This window comes from Lineus longissimus, chromosome 8 (genome assembly GCF_910592395.1).
Source record: "Lineus longissimus chromosome 8, tnLinLong1.2, whole genome shotgun sequence".
NCBI lineage: Eukaryota > Metazoa > Nemertea > Pilidiophora > Heteronemertea > Lineidae > Lineus > Lineus longissimus.
Window position 1 is genome coordinate 6,523,621 of NC_088315.1, and position 21,261 is coordinate 6,544,881.

At 40.2% G+C, this 21,261-nt stretch overlaps 3 protein-coding genes across 4 annotated transcripts; 2 read left to right on the forward strand and 1 right to left on the reverse strand.

The window, feature by feature from the left end:
* Positions 1 to 199: 199 nt before the first annotated feature.
* Positions 200 to 11,219, reverse strand: LOC135492696 (leucine-rich repeat and IQ domain-containing protein 1-like). Of its 2 annotated transcripts, XM_064779284.1 has the most exons (22): positions 11,108 to 11,219; positions 10,704 to 10,889; positions 10,443 to 10,554; positions 10,070 to 10,161; positions 9,699 to 9,864; positions 9,271 to 9,500; positions 8,631 to 8,962; positions 7,925 to 8,452; positions 7,447 to 7,818; positions 6,942 to 7,233; positions 6,512 to 6,662; positions 6,085 to 6,278; positions 5,717 to 5,918; positions 5,410 to 5,506; positions 5,024 to 5,188; positions 4,085 to 4,741; positions 3,523 to 3,732; positions 3,202 to 3,222; positions 2,633 to 2,821; positions 1,660 to 1,862; positions 1,300 to 1,544; positions 200 to 1,026 (listed from the first exon to the last, which is right to left on the reverse strand). In XM_064779284.1, exons 2-22 carry the CDS (start codon positions 10,884 to 10,886, stop codon positions 793 to 795), a joined length of 4,875 nt encoding a protein of 1,624 aa, XP_064635354.1. In that variant the 5' UTR covers positions 10,887 to 10,889; positions 11,108 to 11,219; the 3' UTR covers positions 200 to 792. The 2 variants fall into 2 exon arrangements, with proteins under 2 accessions (XP_064635354.1, XP_064635355.1); XM_064779285.1 differs by lacking the exon at positions 3,202 to 3,222.
* A 286-nt stretch (positions 11,220 to 11,505) lies between these two features.
* Positions 11,506 to 15,944, forward strand: LOC135492312 (KICSTOR complex protein ITFG2-like). The gene is made up of 11 exons (XM_064778693.1): positions 11,506 to 11,670; positions 11,767 to 11,862; positions 12,261 to 12,302; positions 12,561 to 12,626; positions 12,790 to 12,922; positions 13,158 to 13,303; positions 13,442 to 13,587; positions 13,822 to 13,985; positions 14,317 to 14,405; positions 14,751 to 14,868; positions 15,139 to 15,944. Exons 1-11 carry the CDS (start codon positions 11,575 to 11,577, stop codon positions 15,390 to 15,392), a joined length of 1,350 nt encoding a protein of 449 aa, XP_064634763.1. The 5' UTR covers positions 11,506 to 11,574; the 3' UTR covers positions 15,393 to 15,944.
* A 780-nt stretch (positions 15,945 to 16,724) lies between these two features.
* Positions 16,725 to 21,199, forward strand: LOC135492243 (glutamine amidotransferase-like class 1 domain-containing protein 1). The gene is made up of 8 exons (XM_064778577.1): positions 16,725 to 16,880; positions 17,016 to 17,092; positions 18,903 to 19,008; positions 19,245 to 19,352; positions 19,691 to 19,785; positions 19,918 to 20,011; positions 20,396 to 20,507; positions 20,725 to 21,199. Exons 1-8 carry the CDS (start codon positions 16,829 to 16,831, stop codon positions 20,744 to 20,746), a joined length of 666 nt encoding a protein of 221 aa, XP_064634647.1. The 5' UTR covers positions 16,725 to 16,828; the 3' UTR covers positions 20,747 to 21,199.
* The last annotated feature ends 62 nt before the right edge of the window (positions 21,200 to 21,261 follow it).

Genomic DNA, 21,261 nt, shown 5'->3' on the forward strand with positions numbered 1-21,261 from the left:
AGACGTAGTGTATTATTGATTGATTAATTGATTGGTTCATTCATTCATTCCATGGGGGGGGGGGGGGGGTAGGTGGGCATGGGGCACAAGCAAGTAATATCAGATCAGCAGATGCCAACTGAGTACAGAATGTCAAAATCCTGTAAAGGGCAATAATACTGGCATTGAAACAAAAGGAATAAAACTGATAAAAAGTGATTGATTTTATTTTTGAAACAAATCATAACATCACAGCAGTTCGGTAAATTGATCTACATATGATAAATCAACATGCACATACTAAGTAGAAACACTGGAAGGAATGCACAAGAAACGGTGGAAAATAAATTAATACAACACTTTGGACGGAAGCATTTTAGATAGAATTAACATTCAAGTTCATTTGTCTGATGTTTGCAGAAAATTAGTTCATTTTTCATCTTTGTATATTAACATGAAAAAGATGCTAAAAGTGGATCCAACAGCACTCTCAAACTATGGTCATACTGACAATAAAACTAGTTTCAGCAGCAAAGACTCTCACAAACTCTGGGTGCTTCATTTAATATGAGATGTGACAGCAGTAGACTCATTGGATGGAGCAAATGCACACAGTGCATGACTAATATTCTACCCAAAACATATTCATCCAAGCCTCGGCCTCAACACATTACATCAGAATGTATTGTATCGACGGATCACAAGAAAAATGCATATGTGGCACTACTTCTTCAAGTGCAACAGATTCTAACAGCCAATGATCTTATTATTTGTGAAAAGTCATACTTGGACATGTATAGACTTCAGAATTGTTCATATCTTATGGCTTGGTCTCTTCTTTCCTCCACCCCAGCCAACAGATTTATTAACCTCTGGCCCCCGCCATGACATTTTCTCCGGCTTCTTCGTTGGAGCAGAGTTTATTTTGATTGCTGGAAACTGAGTCTGACTTATAGCTTTATGTGTCTCCCCGACGGAATACCTTCTAATTTTCTCTGACTCTGCCTGACTTCCATCAACAGACTGAAGCTCAAGGGAGGGACTACCCTGAAATATGACAAGGAGATGCATATAATCATTGCTTATTTAAAGAAAAATGCCTGAGTCTCACGCTGATAGTGGGGTTGAAACCAGGGGCTTCATGACCATTAGTCAGAGACCCGAGCCACAACATCACAATGGGTCCCAATACATCAGCAATGTTACCCATTGAGCTATATGCATGAATGCAGCTCCCACAATAACATGGGGTATACATTAAACAATAGTATCAATCCTATTCTCATCTAGTATGTGAAAGAAATATTGTTAGATACCTACCGTAAGCATCACTCGTCCCCCAGCAATGAGCTCAGGGGTCAGCCTTGGGAGATTACCATCACTCCCATGGTGTCTGGCACGGAAAAGAGCTGTATTGCCGTTACTTGGTTGAGGAGTACAACTGCTACTAGACGGATCGTCTGCAGGATGGCCGGCCTCATGAAGCCACTCGTACATGCGCGCCTTCTTGTTGTGCATCTCTTCTTGTCTTTCATGCTCTTTGTGGCGGACTTCATCTTCTTTCGCTGAAATGAAGACAAGAAAAGTTTAAAGAAATTAGATAATAATCTTCCTACATGCAAAAAGGGGCAACAGGCAAAAACTCAGAATGACACCCATGATCTTACATATATAACTCACCTTTGAAATATTCCTTTCGGTTGCCTGCTGGTTTCTTGGGGGGTTGTACTGGGGACATATGATTGGTCTCCTCCAGCTTCCGCATCAATTCAAGCCTCTGCCTCGGATCCAGCTGACTCAGCTTCTTCTTCCTCAAGGCATTGTACTTGAGTTTCTTGGCACGTTGCATCATGAGCTCAGCGGTCTTTGAATCTTTGAAACCCCTGGAAAATGATTCGGAAATATTTAATGCTATCTTTTTTCATCAAAGGCAGAAATCTGGGGCAGGGAAGTTTTTAGGAAGAGTTCACATCATTGGTCAGGTAGCATGGTCCATGCACGCACACCAAGGTGACAGTAATAAACTTTTCTTGTTGTTAATGTTGGAACTCAATTTTCAAGGGGCAAGCAACCTGGCCTCAAATCAAGTGAGCTAATCTGCAAGGGGAATCAGGGCACACTGCAGGTAGGTGAGGCTGTCCAAGAATTGTTTTGTGGAGCACCTCTTCTGCTAATAGTTGGTGTTGTGCGCAACAACTAACATTTCGGTGATAAAATAGTGTTCAATCAACAAAATATGAATAACTGAAATGAAATGTGCAATAATTCAACCCCAGTGCATACTGCATGCAAAACTGAACTGCATTTATCATCCTCACCAGCTACACATTAAATCATCCTCCTTTCTAGATCGGCATGATCTTGGGGTACTTAAACTGCAGATGAAAGTGGCACTGTATCATGCATACGGTGAGTACACATACATTAAGTGAACCTGTACAGGTCACAGGTTTTAACAGTCAAAGCAAAATTACAGCAAACACTGTATGAGAGCTCCTAATATCAATGGATTCAAAATTCAAAATCTCAGTTTAAACCCCACAATAGACGAGGTAACACAGAAGTGTAGGAGGAAGATATCCAAGAGTGTCCATTGCTCAGCCCCCGAATAACCAACCCTAACTTGATTACTTGGCACAGAGTTTATTCTCACCATTCTTCCGATATTTTCTCCTCTTTCCTCGACTGCCACGTCCTCTGCGTATCCTGACCACTCATGGCTGATGACGGAGGGAGGGGAGGTTTACCCCAGCCCTGGCCATCCTTCCAAGCGTGCTTAGGGGCGGCTGGTGGATGTGGAAGGATGTCACTTGATGGGTTGGCTGATTTCAGGATGGCATGACTGGAAGTGGAAAAGACAATGGAAATTTGAATACCAGTGTCATCCTCTGTAAACAAAACTTGAAAATTGAGGTGTTGATGATCAGTCAGGGGCATCTAAGTTAGGCCCCTAGTGATTTAAGCTCTGTAGAGGGACTATGATTCATTTATACTACCAGGTTAAGGCCATGACATGGGAATTGCAGTGTCATTATTTACAATCCACCACCATGAGTACTAATTCTGGAATAGTACGGAATAGCCTAGGTTTGGGACCATCTAAAATAGTAGCAAGGGAGTGGTATAGGCGACTCAAATGCATTTAGGGACCAGCTATTTAATGGAAGCAAGGGAGGGGTTACGCTAACTGCATGGGTAGGAGAAGCTATTCCTGTGCCTTACCTGGACCCAATAGCTATATTACTGTAAGAGAGACAGGTCCCCATTATAAAAGTTCCAACAATAGTTCATTCCATGTGCTGTGCATGACCAGAACTTGGTAAAAACTGGCCTTGTTTTGTCAAAGGCCAAAGCATTTAACTCATCATGTAGTTTATATCCTGCTGTCCATCAACAGATGCGGCGAGAAGATGAAGACCTGAATTGCCAGCTGTGGTATGAAAAACTTGCCCAGACAACAGATTTTGAACTGCCCCAATAGCTTCAGATGACATACTTTTATAGTACAATGTAGATCAGGGCTGAATAATCATAATAACTTACTTCATAGGGATCACGGGAACCTCTGATGGCATCCAGTCTTTATCCAAGTCATCCTCGTTCATATCAAAAGCAGACAAGTCGACCTCTTCTCCAAACATGTCATCTTCCTCTTGCCCATTCATCCTAGCATACTGGTACGCATTCTGGATCTGTTTCCTCAGATAGTATCCCCGCCAAAGAGCCTGGATCTTTGTGGCTGCATTGTGTAACCTGACACAAGAGAAAAAGAACAGTCAGTACAGATGGATATCTTTGTTTACAAAATTTTGTCATGTCGCATCAATAAACAGAGGGTGGCGTGATGCAACTATTTCAACGCTGCACCATTAATGCTTGATTCACTTGGATGGGAGGAGTTGCTCTTGCCTACTTCATGATTTGCAGAATATTTTTGAGTAAAACCTAATAGGATTTGTGCATATCATGATTTAATCAAGCATCAAAATGTTATTGAGTGAAATACCAACTGGACAGAAAAACACTACATAAGCCAGATACTATCACTCTGCCCCTCACCATGGCTGAACAAATAGAAAATCATAACCAACAAACATTGACCTACCTGGCTTTCTCAAGGGCATTCTGAACAACACCTTGAGATGTTGAAGCAGACGCTTTATTTCCTCCAATCCTGTCACTCCTTGGCTTTTGAGCTTGCAACATGGCATCAAACTTAGATTTTGAATCACTAAAGCTAGCATTGGATTCCGAGGTACGAGTTTGGGACTTCGGCACAGAATTTGAAATGTTCTTAGCCATTCCTGCTCCAATTAGGGCCTCCTCAAACTTTGATCTGGGGTCCACATGACTTATTTCAGTACCATTCTGGGCAGGACTCTTTCTTGAATTGTCTGATGTTTTCACAGTGGTATTAGCACCAAGCAAGGCATCAAATCTTGCTTTAGAGTCCATGAGATTTGCTCCGGATTCAGAACGAAGGTCTAATTTGGACTTATCAACTGATTTTCGAGAAGAATTTGAACACACTGACACTACATCTGATTCCCTTGATGTCTGCTTCAAGTCTTTTCTGGAGGAATCATGATTGAAGTCAGTTTTAACAGTCTGTTTGTTCAACTGGTCCAGGATACCCAAAGAGTCTGTTTTTATTTCTCCGTATTCATGACAATAGCGATGATCCGTGAGAATTTTGTTACTTTTGTCAAAATAATCCTGATGCAGACCAATGATGACAAGTGAACCGTCCACAACCACAGACCTGAAATGATATTGATACAGAAGTTATCATCTAGTATCATTTAAAAAATAACTATTTAATACAGAAGCAAGAAGTATTCTTTATTGATTCTTGGGAGAAATATCGGGTATCCTGTGGCAAGGTGTGAAGGCCTAGCAGTCTGCAATCACAATAGTTTTCATCAATTTATCCCGCAGCTATGGGCCACATAGTCCAGAGAGAGAAGACATCAGACTTTATGGGCACCTGATCGAATATCCACGCAAAAGTCCAAATGTTGTTTTAAACAAACATTCAACTCACCCAACATGTTTTTGGTAATTCTCCCATAGGCCTTGGTTGACTTGATATTGTTGAAGACACATGGTTTCATAAGAAGACGGCTTTTCCTGAGAAATGTTTCCCCTATCTGGAACTTTCTCACCGTCGATAAATTGCAGACTGAGCAACTCCGATATGACTTTGGTTCTGCAAGAAGGAGAGAACAATGTAGACAAAGGCAACGAGGATTGTGAAACAACTTTTTAGCAACAGTCGCAAAGACACACTACGAGGTCTGATACCGATGGCAAATTTTCCAAAAAGTAGGTTACAACTACTGACTGGTAAACTGACAAATCTGGTTCTACTGCAAGTGCAAGTTTGTTACCAAGAGTATCAAAGCAAAAGAATAAAGTGTTCCTACTCACTTAAATTGTTTGTTAAGTTCTGTGAATGGATTCCCATTCAACCAAATATGTTCCAGTCTCGGCAGTGAAGGAAAAGCTTTTAGGACACAATTCAAATCTGAAATGATGAACCAACAGAATATATTATTGGACATGACTAAATCTTTACTGAGTATTCAACTTGAACAGCCTACCAGAAGCATGGTGATGGCCAAAACTGCTGGCTGAAACAGAGACTGCTTGTCAAAAGACCTCAGATTCCCAGTGGGTTGGAAAGGGACTAATTATTATCTTCAGCAATAACTATGAAACCACGTTGGATGCTTACCAGTGATTTGATTGTTTCCAATATTCAACTCTTTTAGGAGCAAGCATCCACCGACATCCTCCAAACTCGTGAGACTATTCTGATTAATGGACAGCTGGTGAAGTAATGGCAACCAACATGCAGCAAGGTTACCAAGGGAACCAATACTGTTGTCATCCAGCAGTAACTCTTCGAGTAGCACCTGATTCGTCAGACTAGGAAACTGAAAAAGAGATAATGTTCAGTTCAAAACATTCCTAGCATGTGCAGTAAGAAGACAAGGGCATCATTGTCTTCATAACTGTAGGGATAGGCCTGAAATTAGGGTAATCAAATTTCCACCTGTAACCGAGGTGAGAATTAAAGATGTGTAATTCATTCATTCTTACCTGAAGAATATTATTTGAAGAAGCATCTAATCTCCTCAGCATGCCCATCTTTGAAAGGTCGTCCAAGGCTTGTAGATTATTATGGGATAGATCAAGGACTTGGATGGTCGGAGCCTCGTTTAGATTCTGGGTCCGGATCAGTTGATTATGTGACAAGATAAGCGTATGGAGCTGCGGGCAGTGGCCAATGGAACCTGACAATAAACAATCATTGAGGATGAGATAAGGACTTGTGAGTTGAAAACCATGCTTGCTTTAGAGCAAAGGCACAGAAGGAAGAACATGCAACTCCAATCCAAGAAACATGTTTGGAGAAACTAATACACAAGTGTATCATAGTTGGGTTTTTTAATTTTTCATGAAAACTTTTTTTTAGATGATGATAAATACGACCCTGAGGGCTTGTCTATATACCAACGATTCGTACTTATTCTTGTGATCCTGTTCTTGGAGAGGTTCAGGTATCTGATATTCTTGCAGCCGTCGATGCCGTGGATAGAAGTCATGTTGTTATTTGATAAGTCCACATACAGGAGAGACTCGAGCTTGGCGAGGTTGATCATCTCAATCTTGTTGTTCTGCAAACAATATATTGAAAGCTACATGCATAAACACATCAACAGACTCAAACATTTTTGTCACTGACACATTCTTGAATCAACTTACTTGAACGTTTTGGGTGCAATTATTCAAACATCAACTGGCAACAGTCTCATCGATGGGTGTTTTTACATGGCAGGGGTGATCGCTCTATGTACAAACAAAACTTACTCTGTCAAACCACAAAACCCAAAATCGATAAAAATTCGTCATATTGGTGCGAAATTCACACCTGCAAAAACTCACTAAGATCTCACCTGACACTCAAGGACAGCCAAACTACTGCAAGCGGACAAACCATCTAATGTCACCAGATTACAGTTGGTCATTGAGAGATGCTGTAGATTCTGACAGCCACCTAATGGTGTCACATTATATCCAGGTAGATCGCAGAGTTCAACAGTTGTGACGTCATTCAGGCTCTTGACTTCGGCAGCAGTCAGTACCACATTTTCTGGCAGATTCTGGAGATTCTTTGCAGAGGACGGACGGCGGGATGGCCTCTTTGAGACAGGGGTGCGTCTGCTCTTCATTTCCATGGAGATTTTACTGCAAATAAGGTTGGAATGGGTTAATTATTTCCAAGTTTTTCTCAGAGTATGTCATTCTGAAATCATACACACAGTATAAGCTTCAGGGCCAGCCTGGAGTTTGTATGAATTTATCAGTGGGCCACTTTTCTGCTGTTAACACTCATTGTACATGCAACTTCAAACTGACTTCCACACATCAACCCACAAATAGAGCACAATGATTCCTCACCTCCAAGGAGTGCAAGTCTGCATCCACTCCAGCCTCTTCTGCTGCAGTAACTCTTCCAATTTGGGTCCAGCAGGAGCAGACGGCTCTTCCATCATCTCGTCTCTCTTCTTCTTCATCGTAGCCAACTTCTCTTTCCTCTCCTCCTCAGCCAGCCTCCTAAGTTCCTCCTTCTTTCGTTCATTCTCTTTCAATTCTTCTTGCTTTCGTTCTCTCTCTTTCAATATCTTTTCATCAATATCATTACTAAGTTCTGTCTTGTCTGGATCCTTCACATTATTTTCTTTTTCAAGAGCTGTTGTCTGCTCACTTTGCATTATTTCCTCCATTTTCTTTTCAGCTTCTTTCCTTTTCTCTTCAGCCTCTTTTGCCAACCTATAACAGAGAAGTTTTTAAAATAGGGCACATTTTGCAATCCTTTAAACTTACAATTTACACCATATCATTTTGGTGGCTACCTTACTAGTAATGAAATACCAACCGTTCAGCCTCTTTCTTCATTTCTTCTTCTTGAGCTAACTTCTCAGCCTCTACCCTCTTCCTCTGTTCCTCTTCCTGTGCCCTTTTCTCTTCTTCTGCTTTCCTCTTCTCTTCTTCTTTCAGTCTTTTCTCTTCCTCGCGTTTTCGTTTCTCTTCCTCCTTCTTCAACTTTTCTTCTTCCTTCTTTAACTTCATTTCTTCAGCTTTCCTCCTTTTTTCTTCATCTTTCTGCTTTTTCTCCTCCTCTTTTCTTCTCTTCTCCTCCTCACGTTTATTTTTTTCGTCCTCCTCTTTTAATCTTTTTTGTTCTACCATCTTCAGCCTCTCAGCTTCTTTCCTCTGTCTTTCTTCCTCTTCCTTGGCCTTCTTCTCTTCTTCAAGTCTCTTCTTTTCATTTTCCTCTTTCAATCTCTTCTCTTCAAGTTCTGCCTTTCTCTTTCTATCTTCTTCCTCTTTTGCTTTCTTCTCTGCAGCCTGTCTCAGTATTCTTTCTCCCTCCTTCTCCTGTTCCGCTTGTTCTTCGATTTTCCTGAAAATACAATATTGGAACTTGTAAGATTCAATGGGCTGCAAACATTGTGGTGGTGCCGTAAATTACCTCACACAATGTCACGTGGTTTGAGCTAACAGAACTCACAAATAATGTCAAAACAGGGTCAACATTTTGACACAGGTGCTGATCCAAATGATACCCAGGTCAGACTTACTCCATTTCTTTCCTTTTCCTGATGCTGACTTCAGCTTTCATTAACTTCTCAGCCATAATCTCCTCCCGTCTCTGAGCAATCCAATTCCGCACAGTCGGACCATGTTCCTTCAATACCCGGAATCTTCTAAAGCAAGCCTGTATCTTGACTGCAGCTTTTTGTCTTTGCTGTTCTATTCTCTCTTCAGCCTCCCTCTTCAATTGGCTATGCAGCTCTTGCTCCTTTTGGACTTCCCCAGAGAGAGCCTCAATCTGGGCTTCGAAGTTGACAAATGACTGTTTGAATCTCTGCTTTTGGGCATCAGCTAGTTGTCGGAATCTGGCTTCCTCAGCCTTAATCAAAACAGAGCCAATTTATCATTCAGTACAAACCTCATTGAGTACGGCATTTTTTATTCAGGTTTCCCTCATGTCTATTTGGCATATTATGTGCACACAGTTACAATATTCGAGACTATGGGATGGCTTTGATTAAAGAGGAAGTATCTAAACCAGCCAGTTCGCAATGACTCATTAATTGCACATCCATAATTGGCAGTCAGATTATTGTCTTCTCACTCTCACCCAACTCAATGATTAAAAAAAGATTTCTCCAATTCAAAAATTGTTCAAGAATCAGACATATTACTGAAGTATCTCACCTTCCGCTGTTCTGTCAATTTCTTTCCCTCTTCATCTAATTTTCCCAATGTCTGCATCCTCTTTTCTTCACTTTCTTTAATCCGGATACGAAATTCTTCCAAACGTTTGTCAGACTCGGATTTGCGATCGAGCTCTTTTTTCTGTTGTTTATTCAGCCATCGCTGCATCTGTTGGTGGAATTCCCTCTCAAGGACGTCTGCTTCTGTGAAAACTACCATCACACCGTCACCTGGAAGAAAATCCATTCTGAATAATGCCAGGACTGCCCTGATTACAGAGGTCAACTTGTATAGAAATGGAGGGGAGGTCTTGCTAACAAAGGTGACTGCTTATTAGTTCCACTGCATATTTAGGCAACTGACTGACATGCTAAGGACAGAAGATAGCTATTTTGAAAAATAATATGGTAAGCAAAATTACAACTAACTGGGTGCAAGTGATTCCCCTGTCTCAGTAGGCTTTGATGGCACAAGATCTCCAGTTTCAGTCATAAATGCAGACTCTTCAACATCATCAGTAGCCGCCTCTTCATCCGCTTCCTTAACAGCTTTTAACAGTTCTTCTTCATCTTCCTGATCAAGCCGCTCCAAAATCTGAAAATAAAACACATGGGGGTGACAAAAGTCATAGATATATTTCAGGGTTCGATTGTTCAAAACTAATTTTGCCACTGACAGTGGCGTTAACTTAACTTTAACACTTTCAGTTAAGCCTTTAGATTTAGCGCCAAGTTTAGTTTCAGGTTAAGATTGAATTAACATTCAACCTCTTAAACTTTCTGTTCTTCCAATTTCTTACCTCCTTTCTCATCTTGACTGGATCTTCTCCTTTTTCCTTGGCAGCATTCAGAAGGTAATCATCTGGGGAAGACGTATTTACAGCTCCAATTTCTTAAAATGAAAATTCATTGTTTGGAAGGTGTTTTAAGATGGAGATTTCTGTAAACTGTGGTACTCAAAATGTTTGTATCGAGGGCTTTCTATTACAAATTACTGAAACTTTTTTGGGCAAACGGCTCAAATCTGATCCTTAATTCACATGTATACTGCAATCTAGCTGTACCAAAGAAGGACACCATTAAGATTAACAATAATGTACATGCCCTGATGAATTGAAGATCAATGGGAAAGTAAAGTAATCTCAAAACAAATGAATTCCAGAAAATACTAACTTTGTTCCATTTGGGAGATCAAAGTATCACAATCCAACAATTCTTGTTCAACAAAAGATGTCTGGCCCTGGTACCGCTGGAGGTAGTCCTGCATGGTTGGTGATATGTCATCCTAAAAGGAATTTGAGAAAAATCAAGGGAAGCACAGCAATATGACATGAAAATAATGCTTTCTACATATCTTTTTTGCTATGTTTATTTCTTATAGGTACAATTTCTACCTACAAATATTTCTAAGTAACTCTCAGAAGCAATACGTACCGGCAATTTTCCACCAATGACGATGTCATCATCATCATCACGATTATCATCTCCTACATCCTTGGTTTCTTCATCTTCTTCTCCACCTTTAAGATCAGCATCATTTAGATTCACTGCATCCAGTTCCTTTTGAATCTCTGACTCTAACCATGAGTCATCTTCAATGTCTGTTTCGCTATCCATTGTCTGCAGTTATGGAAAGAACAAAAGTATCAAGACAATGGCATGACCATCAACGTGACTACTCAGACGGGCCGTGTTAATCCGAACCGTGTAAACTGTCTCATCTCATGTCTGTCATTATTTCCCAAATCAAACTCAACTGGCCAACTGCAGTCAAAAGAGGAAAAGTGTTTATGGAGCATAGCTTATTCACCATGGAAGAAATCTATTCCCTCACTTACCTGAAAATCTAATTGGCAATTGGAACAGTTATTTCAGTCTTCGAAGGACATAAATAAGTCATAACAGCGCTTTCTTTTCTGCAAAAATCCATTTGTGTACATTGGTGTCCTCCATTTTGGAATTCTTTACCCGATAGCTGATCTCTCCGTCCACAATGTACAAGTCCAATGTACGCAATAGTCAACGAACCAGTCCGAGTACGTTTCCAGGAAGCCTTATATCAATGATAAAATTAATACGTTATTTTAGATTTATTCGTTGTTCGATCAAGAAAACTAAATAATAATAATTTATTTACTCATAAAATTAATCAATTGATAACATATATGAGTTCAAGCTTCAAAAATTACAAATATATATCTTGCTCTTATTTCTAATTTGTTAAGCGGCACACAAATCAGTTTTGTCAAAATGTGTCAAAATTTATCAATAAGGCCATCATTTTAGGCATTTCCATAGCACCAAAATGCGGACAGTATGCTTTGTTGACAGATTAGAGTTAGATTGTCCTGGAAACCTTTTCAATCAGGCTCTTGCAATTGGAGATGTTGATAATGACAAGGTAAGAAATATCGAAGACTCCCCGTTTAGGTAGGCCATTTACTGTAACGTTATCGACCATCGTTAAATGATAACATTCTTAAATTTTCTGTTCCAGGGCAATGAAGTTGTGGTCGGAAATGTTACTGGACAAATGCGAGTGTTCAAGCTAACTGACAGTCGGCCATGGGGATACTGCAGCGACCTGGGAATGGTAACGCGATTAAAAAATCAGTGTTTGAATTTGACTCTTTGAGTTCATTTGTCAATGAATAGCTAACTGCATACCAGTTGTAGAAAGCTGGAGCCACAACAACCAGAAACAAACAAAAGACTGCATACCTCATGTTCTTTTGTTCATTGTGATTGTACCTATAGTTTTGTTTTTGCTGTGATTGACAGGCCACTCTAATGCAATATCAACTATTGTCGGGTCTGCATTTTTAAGACTTTTAAGAGATAACTTGCCAATGATGTGCGGGTGAGGTAAGAAAATACTCACTGAACCTTTACATTTGCAAAATGAGAATGGATTGCCCCTTGCAGTCATACATTTTGTGATGGTCTGTCATGATCAAGGTTTGTTATATCTATCTTGTTCCTTTATTTCAGATAACCTGTATTGGTGTGGGGGATATCTGCAATCTCGGAAGGGTAAGTTAAAGTATGTAAAGCATGATACTAAAAAAAAAAATAATTAGTTCACAGTCTGATGTAATAAATGTTTTGACAGTCTGAGTTGAACTCATCAATGACATCACAGGTTCCTTGGGCTTGAACCAGAATGAATTAGACTGATTCAATTCAGTGCTTGAATATTTCTATTTGCTCTATGTGTTAAAAATAGTATTACTTAGTTTATGATAAATTTGGATAATCTATCTGTGAGGTTTGTTATATTTTTCTTTACAGAATTTTATTGTTTGTCTTACTGCAGAGGGAAAGTGTCATATCTTTGACTTGAGAAGCCTAGCAAATGTAAGTATGTTAAAGTACACTGGTAAAAAAGACATCTTGTAAGTTAAAACAAGTCTGATTTGTTTTATACATAGTGGTAACTACCAATGGTTATCAATTTTGAAGAAAAGAGTTCCTTTTATCAACACAGTGCTAAAAGTCTCTTTGATTCTTTTCTCTAAAGGAAGTTCCAAACAGTGACTCCAAGGAGAAGGAAAAAGAAACCATGGATGACATTTCAGCCAGTTACCAGATGAAACCTACATTTACTCAGCAGTTGGAGGCAAACAGCAGGGTCATGCTTCTTGGCGATTTGAGTGAGTTTGTGAACTTCACCAAACCTAGAATTTCCTGTTTTGTAGATCAAACCAAATTGAACGTGTTGTTTGGAATTTCTTGAGTACCCAATTATGGGAAAGAGAGAAAAAGCTGATTTTTCTCTGAACTTTAATTTGTCTGTGGGGGATATGAGAAAGTGCAAAATAGTGCAAATTTTACAGCTCTAAGAGAAGTTCTCAACTATAACCTTAAATGGGGTTTCAATCTTTGCAGATAGTGATGGAAAGATGGCATTGGTGATTGGCTACTCTGACCGTGCAGTTCGACAATTCCAATGGCAGGAGTCTGAGGATGAAGATGCGAGCAGTGTCCTGGGAGGGAAGATTGTGCAGATTGAGAGGTGGCAGTTGGCAGGGCAGGTCAGTGTTACCACATTTTGTTTGATCATCCAGTCCTTTTTCTAAGGCATCGTATTTTTCTGCATGTGTGCGGCATGAGCTGTACCACAGATTCATATATGTTATTGTCAGAAGACATAAAATGTCCTGCTTTTCCAGATTGGTTCCATAACCCTCAACGCGTCTCCAGATGGTATACAAGAATTGATGGTGGCGCAACCTGGTGGGACATTTGTTACCCTTATTAAAACTAACGACAAAAAGCCCAAAGAGTCGCCTCCAAGTCCTACAGGAACTACCAAACCGTAAGTTGTTTTTGGCATCTTTTCCAACAGAAGGATATACGCAGTGAATAGACATTTTATAACTTACTCATATTGTGCTTGAAGTCGCAGTTATTGTTTCGCCATCCATGGCAATTTGTTTGTCCTCCAATGCGGCAGCAATGATGTTGTCTACACAGATGTGTCCTCATATAAACTAGCTTGTAGACATTCATACCCTGGTGTATTTCCATTTCCATTTTGACATACTTTCAGTCCCTCACCTGGGAGTCCTACACATGTCTGTCCCTCCCTTGTCTACCACCCCCTGGGCTCCTCAATGGCGAGGAACAACTGTGTCTCCTCGGAAGTCGTCGGAGGAATCAGACGAGCAAAATCGGAAAGCACGCAAACTTTTTATGCTGTCGCAACTCTAGATGGTAAGTTTTCTTTACTTTTTCTCAAGAACCTACTGTTTGCTAGGCCTTATCAAATTCAGTGTAATGAAGTGGACCTGGAATACACTAATACAGCATTGCTTGGGCACAGTTTAAAATTGTATTTATCAATATCATCCATCCACAGTTGGGTTTGGTCTTATGGGGAGAAGCTGTTCTGTTGCATTGATGGTGAAGTTTTCAGAATGTGTTTGAGTTGGCCTAATACCACGGCAGGGCCTATTTCTAAACAATTTGACCCGTAAACATTTAGCAGTGTACAGTTTTGGGACTTGTAGATCTTTGGCTTATTGGAATTGTTTCTCTATCTCAGGAACTGTGATGATGATTGAGAATGACAAGATTCTCTGGTCATTACAAGTAGATCATCAATTGTTTGGTCTTTCCAAACTTGATATAACGGTAAGTACCATACTCACTATTTTGTTCTTTGCTTCCTTCTCCCCCATTAGCATTTTTGTGTCTCTCTACAATTGGCACCAGTTGGATCATGGATTGTGTTTCACAATCCTAAACAATGGGGAGGGGGCTGAGGGCTAGTTAGGATTATCTTTTCACTTTCAGGTAAGCTCCATATTAATTTTTCAATGTGTGTAACACACTCTCTACACCCCTCAACTTTACCAGTCACAAAGTATTGGGAACTAAGACAAGAAATCTATTCCCCACACAATCTCATCGTACAATTGGATACTGTGCTTCAGTCAGTGCCATGTGAAATTTAGGTTCTCTTGTGATGAATTGCAGGGTAATCAAAACGATGAAGTGATTGTATGCTCCTGGGACGGACAGACCTATATTGTGGATCATGGTCGAGAAGTGGTGCGATTCCATTTTGATGAAAACGTGGCAGCTTTTGCTGCAGGTAAGAAGATAAAATTATAAAGCACACAAGTTGATATTAGCACCTATCACCTCTGAGGTGGGTTTACTTCCGGTTGATGCATGTAGTAATGGGATAGAGCGGATGACTCTTTCCGACAGTGAGGTTTTCTCTGGGGTCTCAGGTTTCCTCCTACATTACATTACAAAGCCGCCAGTATTGTTATTAGAGCTCCAGTAAATTCAAATCCACTGTACAGATTGAACTTTCTGATGTAACGAAACTAATATTTGTTGTCCTCTCTATTTTCAGGTCATTTTGCTCTCACTGACCAACAGAACATTCCATGTCTCATCTATGTGACTTTCAGTAATAAGATGTACATTTATTATGACATCACCATGCCACAGGTTCACACAACGAATCTGATCAAGACAATGGAAAAGGAAAAAGAGTTACCGGATATTTTGGCATGTTTGAATGTGGACGGCTCAAATCAAAGTGAAGTTCGGGAATTTTATCATTGGTGCTTGTATGGAAATATGCAGAGGATTCACGATACTTGATGTTACCAAGAAGCCCATTGATGCTTGTATTGAAATATGCAGATGATCCATGATACATGATATTTTGAGAAGCCCATTGGTGCTTGTATGGAAATATGCAGAGGATTCACGATACTTGATGTTACCAAGAAGCCCACTGATGCTTGTATTGAAATATGCAGATGATCCATGATACATGATATTTTGAGAAGCCCATTGGTGCTTGTGTGGAAATATGCAGATGATCCACGATGCTTGATGTCATCAGTAGCCTGACATTCCTGTAGTTCATGAACTGTCATAACTTGTACACAACATAAACATTGCTGTACAAATACTAACTACATGTATATTAAATGAAAGCCAACTATCTGCTTGAACAAAAGTTGGAGTCTATTGTTGAGTTAGTTATCCCTCAGGTCTTGTAAGCCATGTCTCAAGAAAGGTTCAACTCCTATGAGCAAGTGCTCGGCCTTGCTGTATAGTCCATTCCTCATGCTATGGGGCAATGTGTTGTCCTGGGCATTCCAGTACAGTGGCTATGCTACTTGGGTGAAATCAAGTTGTAGTACGAAATTGAATAAATTGATAATTTCTATATATTTCAAGCTTTTGTTTTGTAGTATGTGTAAACATATGAGAGAGTAGATATATCATGGCTATCATTGCCTGGTAACATGATCAACGTGATTCAGTTATAACTGACTAGAATCAAGAATTACCGTAATAAAGACTGGTAATTGTCTTTATTGATTCACCTTGCTGGAGTAGGGTATATAACTAAGGCAAAGAGACCTGCCAAGAGTTTTGTGCCAGAAGTGGGGACAGGGTCCTCATGATGACTATCGATACTGGGATAATCCTTGGGGATACTCTAGCCAATAGAGTAGAGACAACCATGGCTCTTCATGAAGACAAGTTTACCAGCTGTCAAGATTTCTTTTGGTCTTCATATTTGGAAGATCAGTTGCAAATCAAGTTTTTGTCTCAGCCCTTCTAAATCTTTAGAGGGGACAGCGATCTCCTTGGTTCTTCCTGAAGACACAAATATTTTAAAAATTGCCTGGCCCCGGACTGTTACACTTTCTGACGATCAATTAATAAGATGGATAAGTGATGCAAGGTTACCACCGCTCATCATAAAAGATCAACATGTGAATGAGAGGGACAAGTGATGTGGCCCAAGTGATGCAATGTTGCAATCGAGATTAGTGAAAAGTGGCTTGCCCAAGATCACACGACGGTCAATTCAGTAGAAGCACTTTGCAACCTGCCTTCAGGTGCCCGTTCAGTGTGCTAAATGTACATACAGTATACGCACAGATGCCCTAGAACGAGGTGAGGAATTGATGAAGGTAAGAAAATTCAGCAACCCAAACCAGGAAGTAAAAGTTTTCGGATTTTTTGTGGATTTTTAACAATAATTGACACATTTTGGCATTAATTACCAACATAAAATGACCCAGCCTAAGTCAAACTGTTTGATAGTACTTAGTGCTGCAATCGAAGGTGTGTTCAGCTCTGATAGGTGCATGACAGACGGCACCATCTCGGTTTTCAATAACAAATCATGAATGCTAACAAAAATATAAACAAAATAAAAGGCTGTTAACAAAATGATTATATTACCGTTTTTCCTTGCAGGTGTTGATTGCCAGTCCTTTATTCAAGCCTTCACTCTAACCCACTCAACATTCTCAGTTCAACTAGCATCCCCAAATGTGAGTAGATCAAATGATAGGCCTAGGCTACACTACAGTTAACAGTATGGTGCTGCTCCCCAATTTCGAGTCATCCCCAATTTCGCGAAAAACCGTTTTCTCGCGCGTCACTTCGTTTCCAGAGAAGAAATTTTCTGATTTTTGATTTTCATTTCGTTCCGCAAAGAAAGCGCCCAAAATGCGTCCTAAACAGGCAAGCAATTCTCTAATTACGTTCAAAACACTGGGTCAATACCTAGGATCATGCACGACACAGAAACACAACAATCAGTCGCGCATGCGCAATACCCGCGAAAATGGGGGAGCCGCTTCGGATTTGTTTTGGTCTGCATCGATCTTTCAGTGAGCGATTTCAAGATTAATTCACGCTTAAAACATCCACGCAGCACCCCAGATATTTCGTTATTGATCTCAAATTTCGTAATAAATAAGCTTTTGCGTGTATGGAATCGCTGGAAGCTAGTAAATCTGCACTTAGTGATAAGACCCGCGAAAACTGGCTCCTACATGATACACCCTTATATAATGAACATGTATTGTTACGTCATGTATGGCAAGTACGGTACCAGAAATATACTTGTCATCGTTTGGTTTGGGCTTGTGGTATTCGACTCGATGACTCGACGACGCGATGACTCGATGACGCGATCCGGTTGGAATCTTTTTAAAGAATATCACTGCTTGGACTGTAATTTATACATAGAATCATAAGTGGAGGAAAATAAAAAAGAACCGATCATTACCAACCCCTTTCCAGCTGTTTTCACCGTATCTAATCCGACCATTTTTCGTTTCCTACAAGTTCGCATTTTTGATAAAACCATGCGCCATGTTGCTATACAAGCCACTGGTATCTTACCGTCAATACAGCTAATACACCTAAATATAGCTGGTTCAGATCAACCTCCTACCCAGGTTCTTTACGAGCAGAAATTCCAATGTTAAAATGACACGCGATTTCCTGGAGACAAGGTTGGCTCTGGATATCCGTTCAGCACGGCAATATTAAATGTCCTATACACCTTTCCAGAAATGGGGCGCTGAGTGTCCGAAATAGTGATGTCATAAGGGGAAACTAGGCCTGTGGTGGAGGGACAAAGGAGATAGTCATGGTTGACCAACACACTTGAATGCCTTTAATGACGGACAAGGGGGAAAAAGTTAGTTCCAATGCAAGCCACCAATTTCGGAAAGCATGTATAGGGGCTGATGTATTGGGGGGGGGGGGGGCAGATGTCAAGGGACAGAAGAGGGACTGAGTGACTGAGTCTAAAAAACTGTACATATGCGAAATTCCGATTCTTGACAGACTACCACATGACATCTGACATTGGCCACTAGAAGCTTGTTTGTCAATTAAATCTCCGGTCATTTTGCATGCTATGAAACTTCCACGAGTCCTTTAAATATCAAAATCAATCGCGGGGACCAATCTTCAGTGGCCATGGCTGGGGGGGGGGGGGGCACATCCTTCCACATACCGTAGCTGGGTATGTGAAGGCCGAGCTAAAACCTCTGCTGTTGCAGCGGTAGCCCGGAGACCAGGATCATGGGATTCCGTATTTTAGCAAAATCCATAGCAACGATCGCGTCATCGAGCCATCGCGTCGTCGAGTCATCGAGTCGAATACCACAAGCCTTTGGTTTGGGCTTGGTAATGTTGCATTGGTGATTCCCATGCCAATGTCCTACCATTGTTCATCCTGGCGTGCATGGGTCCAATGTCCATTGCAGAGTAGGGAGGCCAAGAGTAGATTAAACGTTTGTGACTCTAAAAATACTGAAAAATAACCACTGCATCATATTTTAGGGTCGACTCTCTGAATTCATAAATCAGGATGACAGCAGTAGGCGTTGGCTGAATGACTTCAGGGCAAAATCATTCTCAACTCCAATAAATCTTGAAATGGTAGATGGTATGTATTTATCAGTAGAAGTGTGTCAATCAATTCAATTTTTATACTTGAACTTTTAACCTTTCTTCTTTACATCCAACCACAAAATATGTTTTTTGAAAGTATGTAAACCGTTGAGAGATTATCATTGGTAGGGGTAATTACCTACAGAAATACAAGATGTAAAGCTTTTCAAATGCAAGATATTTGATGTCTAGTGCCCCTTGTTCTGAACTGTGTTGACTTTCGATTTTCAGCCAACCGTTATTCCGCCCTATTACTACCCAGCATGCCGGGATCAGTATTTGATCTCGCTCACAACCTTGAACTCTCACAGATAATCAGACACTTTGTGAAGGAAAAAAGTAAGTTTTTTCTGACAGCAGGACAGCAGCGTCATGGTCAAGTCATGGGTCTGACTCACCGCTTAGTCATAAACTTGTCTTTTGCCTTTGGTTGTCAGATTTTCTTAGAAAGAGTTATACTTATATGACACCACATGTTCAATCACAATTAACTGACCAGCAAGAACAGAGAAAATAGATAGGCTGTGAAAAACAGGATTGATGTGATTACTTTTAACAATCTTTAAAATCAAGATAAACTAAGAGACCACCAAAAATTGTAGCTTCATCAAAATGTTTTGATCAATGACATAATGTTTTTGAGGCTACCGTTATTTTAACTTGAACTTTTTTTTCAGAACCTATTTGTGCAGTTGGTATGGGAGTGGCTGCCCTGTGTTGTGCTCAGCATGATGACAGCACCTGGGCTTTCAGTAGCTACAGCTTGACCTCTGTGAGTTGAAAAATCATCCTATTTAGTATTTCAGTACTTTATTGAATTGATGATTTCGATGTAATTCTTACTTTAAGAAGTTCTCAAAGAATAAGTAATCCTCTGTGATAAATGCTCTTTTTCTTTTTCCAGACCTCAGTTTTTGAACTCGCTCGCCAGCATGACTTTTCAACTATACCAATTATTCCTGAAGATTTCATCAAGGACAGTGGAGGAAAATATAGTTGTAAGTAGAATTCGATTTGCTTTGGGCGAATGATTGCAAACTTTGGTGTCTTTGAAAAAGTACTGGGACAGGTGGAAGGAAAGACTTCCAGTTCTGAAATCATACAACCCTTTACTCCACTACTTGTGGAGTATACCAAAGGCATATGAAGAGTGGGCCAGTGGTAAGATTGATGTTCGAGGTCCAGACTGACCAGAGCTCATCTTCATGTCACTGAGAAGTTGACTCTCCCTTAATTGAAGGTTTCCTCCGAGGTATCTGGTTTCCTTCTACATTGCATAACAAATGGGCGAGTATTCTTTGTAGAGCTGATAACATCCTAGTTGATGCTCAGCTCTCAACTCAATATTTTGTTTAAAACACATTTATGCTTTCTTGTTACAGGTAGTGAACCCGATGCAGTCCATGTGGTCATTGATCGGCATCTTATCACTGGTCAAAATGAACAATCAACACTCACAGCAGTTCAGAATCTTATACTTCTATGTAATCAAAGGTAAGCGACCTTGAGTGCGACCAATGTAATCAAATGGTGACCTTACTTCTATGTACTCAAAGGTATTGATCCTTTTTGCTATGTAATCAAAGGTTGTGCCCTACACTTGGATATTGATTTCCAACTAAGTTCTGATCAAAGGAGCCTGGCAGAGGGCCTAAGCAAGTCTTCTAACTGTTGTAGTGTATGTTCATGGCATGTATTTTACTGATTTCAGGCAAGGGAAAGGGGTGAAATGAGACAAATATAACAAGTCCCAAAAGAAGCATGAGTATATGGTCTTGGCAGTTGGCCAGTCCTTCATCTGGTGCAGAGAAACAGTCATCACCAAACTAGTCAAATTGTGTCTTTTTTGTGAATCATCTTCGGAGTCAACTGGATTAGAGTTGGACATGGTCAGGACCACCTCATCATCACCTTTGGTCTAAGGAATGTTGGAGGTTAACAAAGACTGCATCATCACAGATCCCCATGACCAGTATTCGAAAATGGTCCGAACATTTGTTGAAAATGTGTTTTTTCACTGAAGAGGAATTTTCACCTTTGTGCATGTGAGGCGACCAAAGTCTGTGGAATCAGTCCCTAAATCTACAGGACCATCATTGTTAATTTGACAGAATTGAATTTGCATTTCTGAGCATTGTATCAACTGGATAATCAAATTGTGAATAAATTTACATGTGAATTTGAAATATTTATGTTATTTGTTTTATTTATGCCAGCTATAGAAGACCTGTCACATGAAACGGCAGGC

Coding starts and splice junctions, on each gene's coding strand:
- LOC135492696 (XM_064779284.1), bottom strand. CDS start 10,886: ATGGATAGCGAAACAGACATTGAAGATGACTCATGGTTAGAGTCAGAG. Junction 9,501..9,698: donor AGGGGAATCACTTGCACCCA/GTTAGTTGTAAT, acceptor ATTTTCTTCCAG/GTGACGGTGTGATGGTAGTT. Junction 5,189..5,409: donor GAACTTAACAAACAATTTAA/GTGAGTAGGAAC, acceptor TCCTTCTTGCAG/AACCAAAGTCATATCGGAGT.
- LOC135492312 (XM_064778693.1), top strand. CDS start 11,575: ATGCGGACAGTATGCTTTGTTGACAGATTAGAGTTAGATTGTCCTGGA. Junction 12,923..13,157: donor CATGCTTCTTGGCGATTTGA/GTGAGTTTGTGA, acceptor CAATCTTTGCAG/ATAGTGATGGAAAGATGGCA. Junction 13,304..13,441: donor GGTGGCAGTTGGCAGGGCAG/GTCAGTGTTACC, acceptor CTGCTTTTCCAG/ATTGGTTCCATAACCCTCAA.
- LOC135492243 (XM_064778577.1), top strand. CDS start 16,829: ATGACCCAGCCTAAGTCAAACTGTTTGATAGTACTTAGTGCTGCAATC. Junction 19,786..19,917: donor GTAGCTACAGCTTGACCTCT/GTGAGTTGAAAA, acceptor TTCTTTTTCCAG/ACCTCAGTTTTTGAACTCGC. Junction 20,508..20,724: donor ATACTTCTATGTAATCAAAG/GTAAGCGACCTT, acceptor TACTGATTTCAG/GCAAGGGAAAGGGGTGAAAT.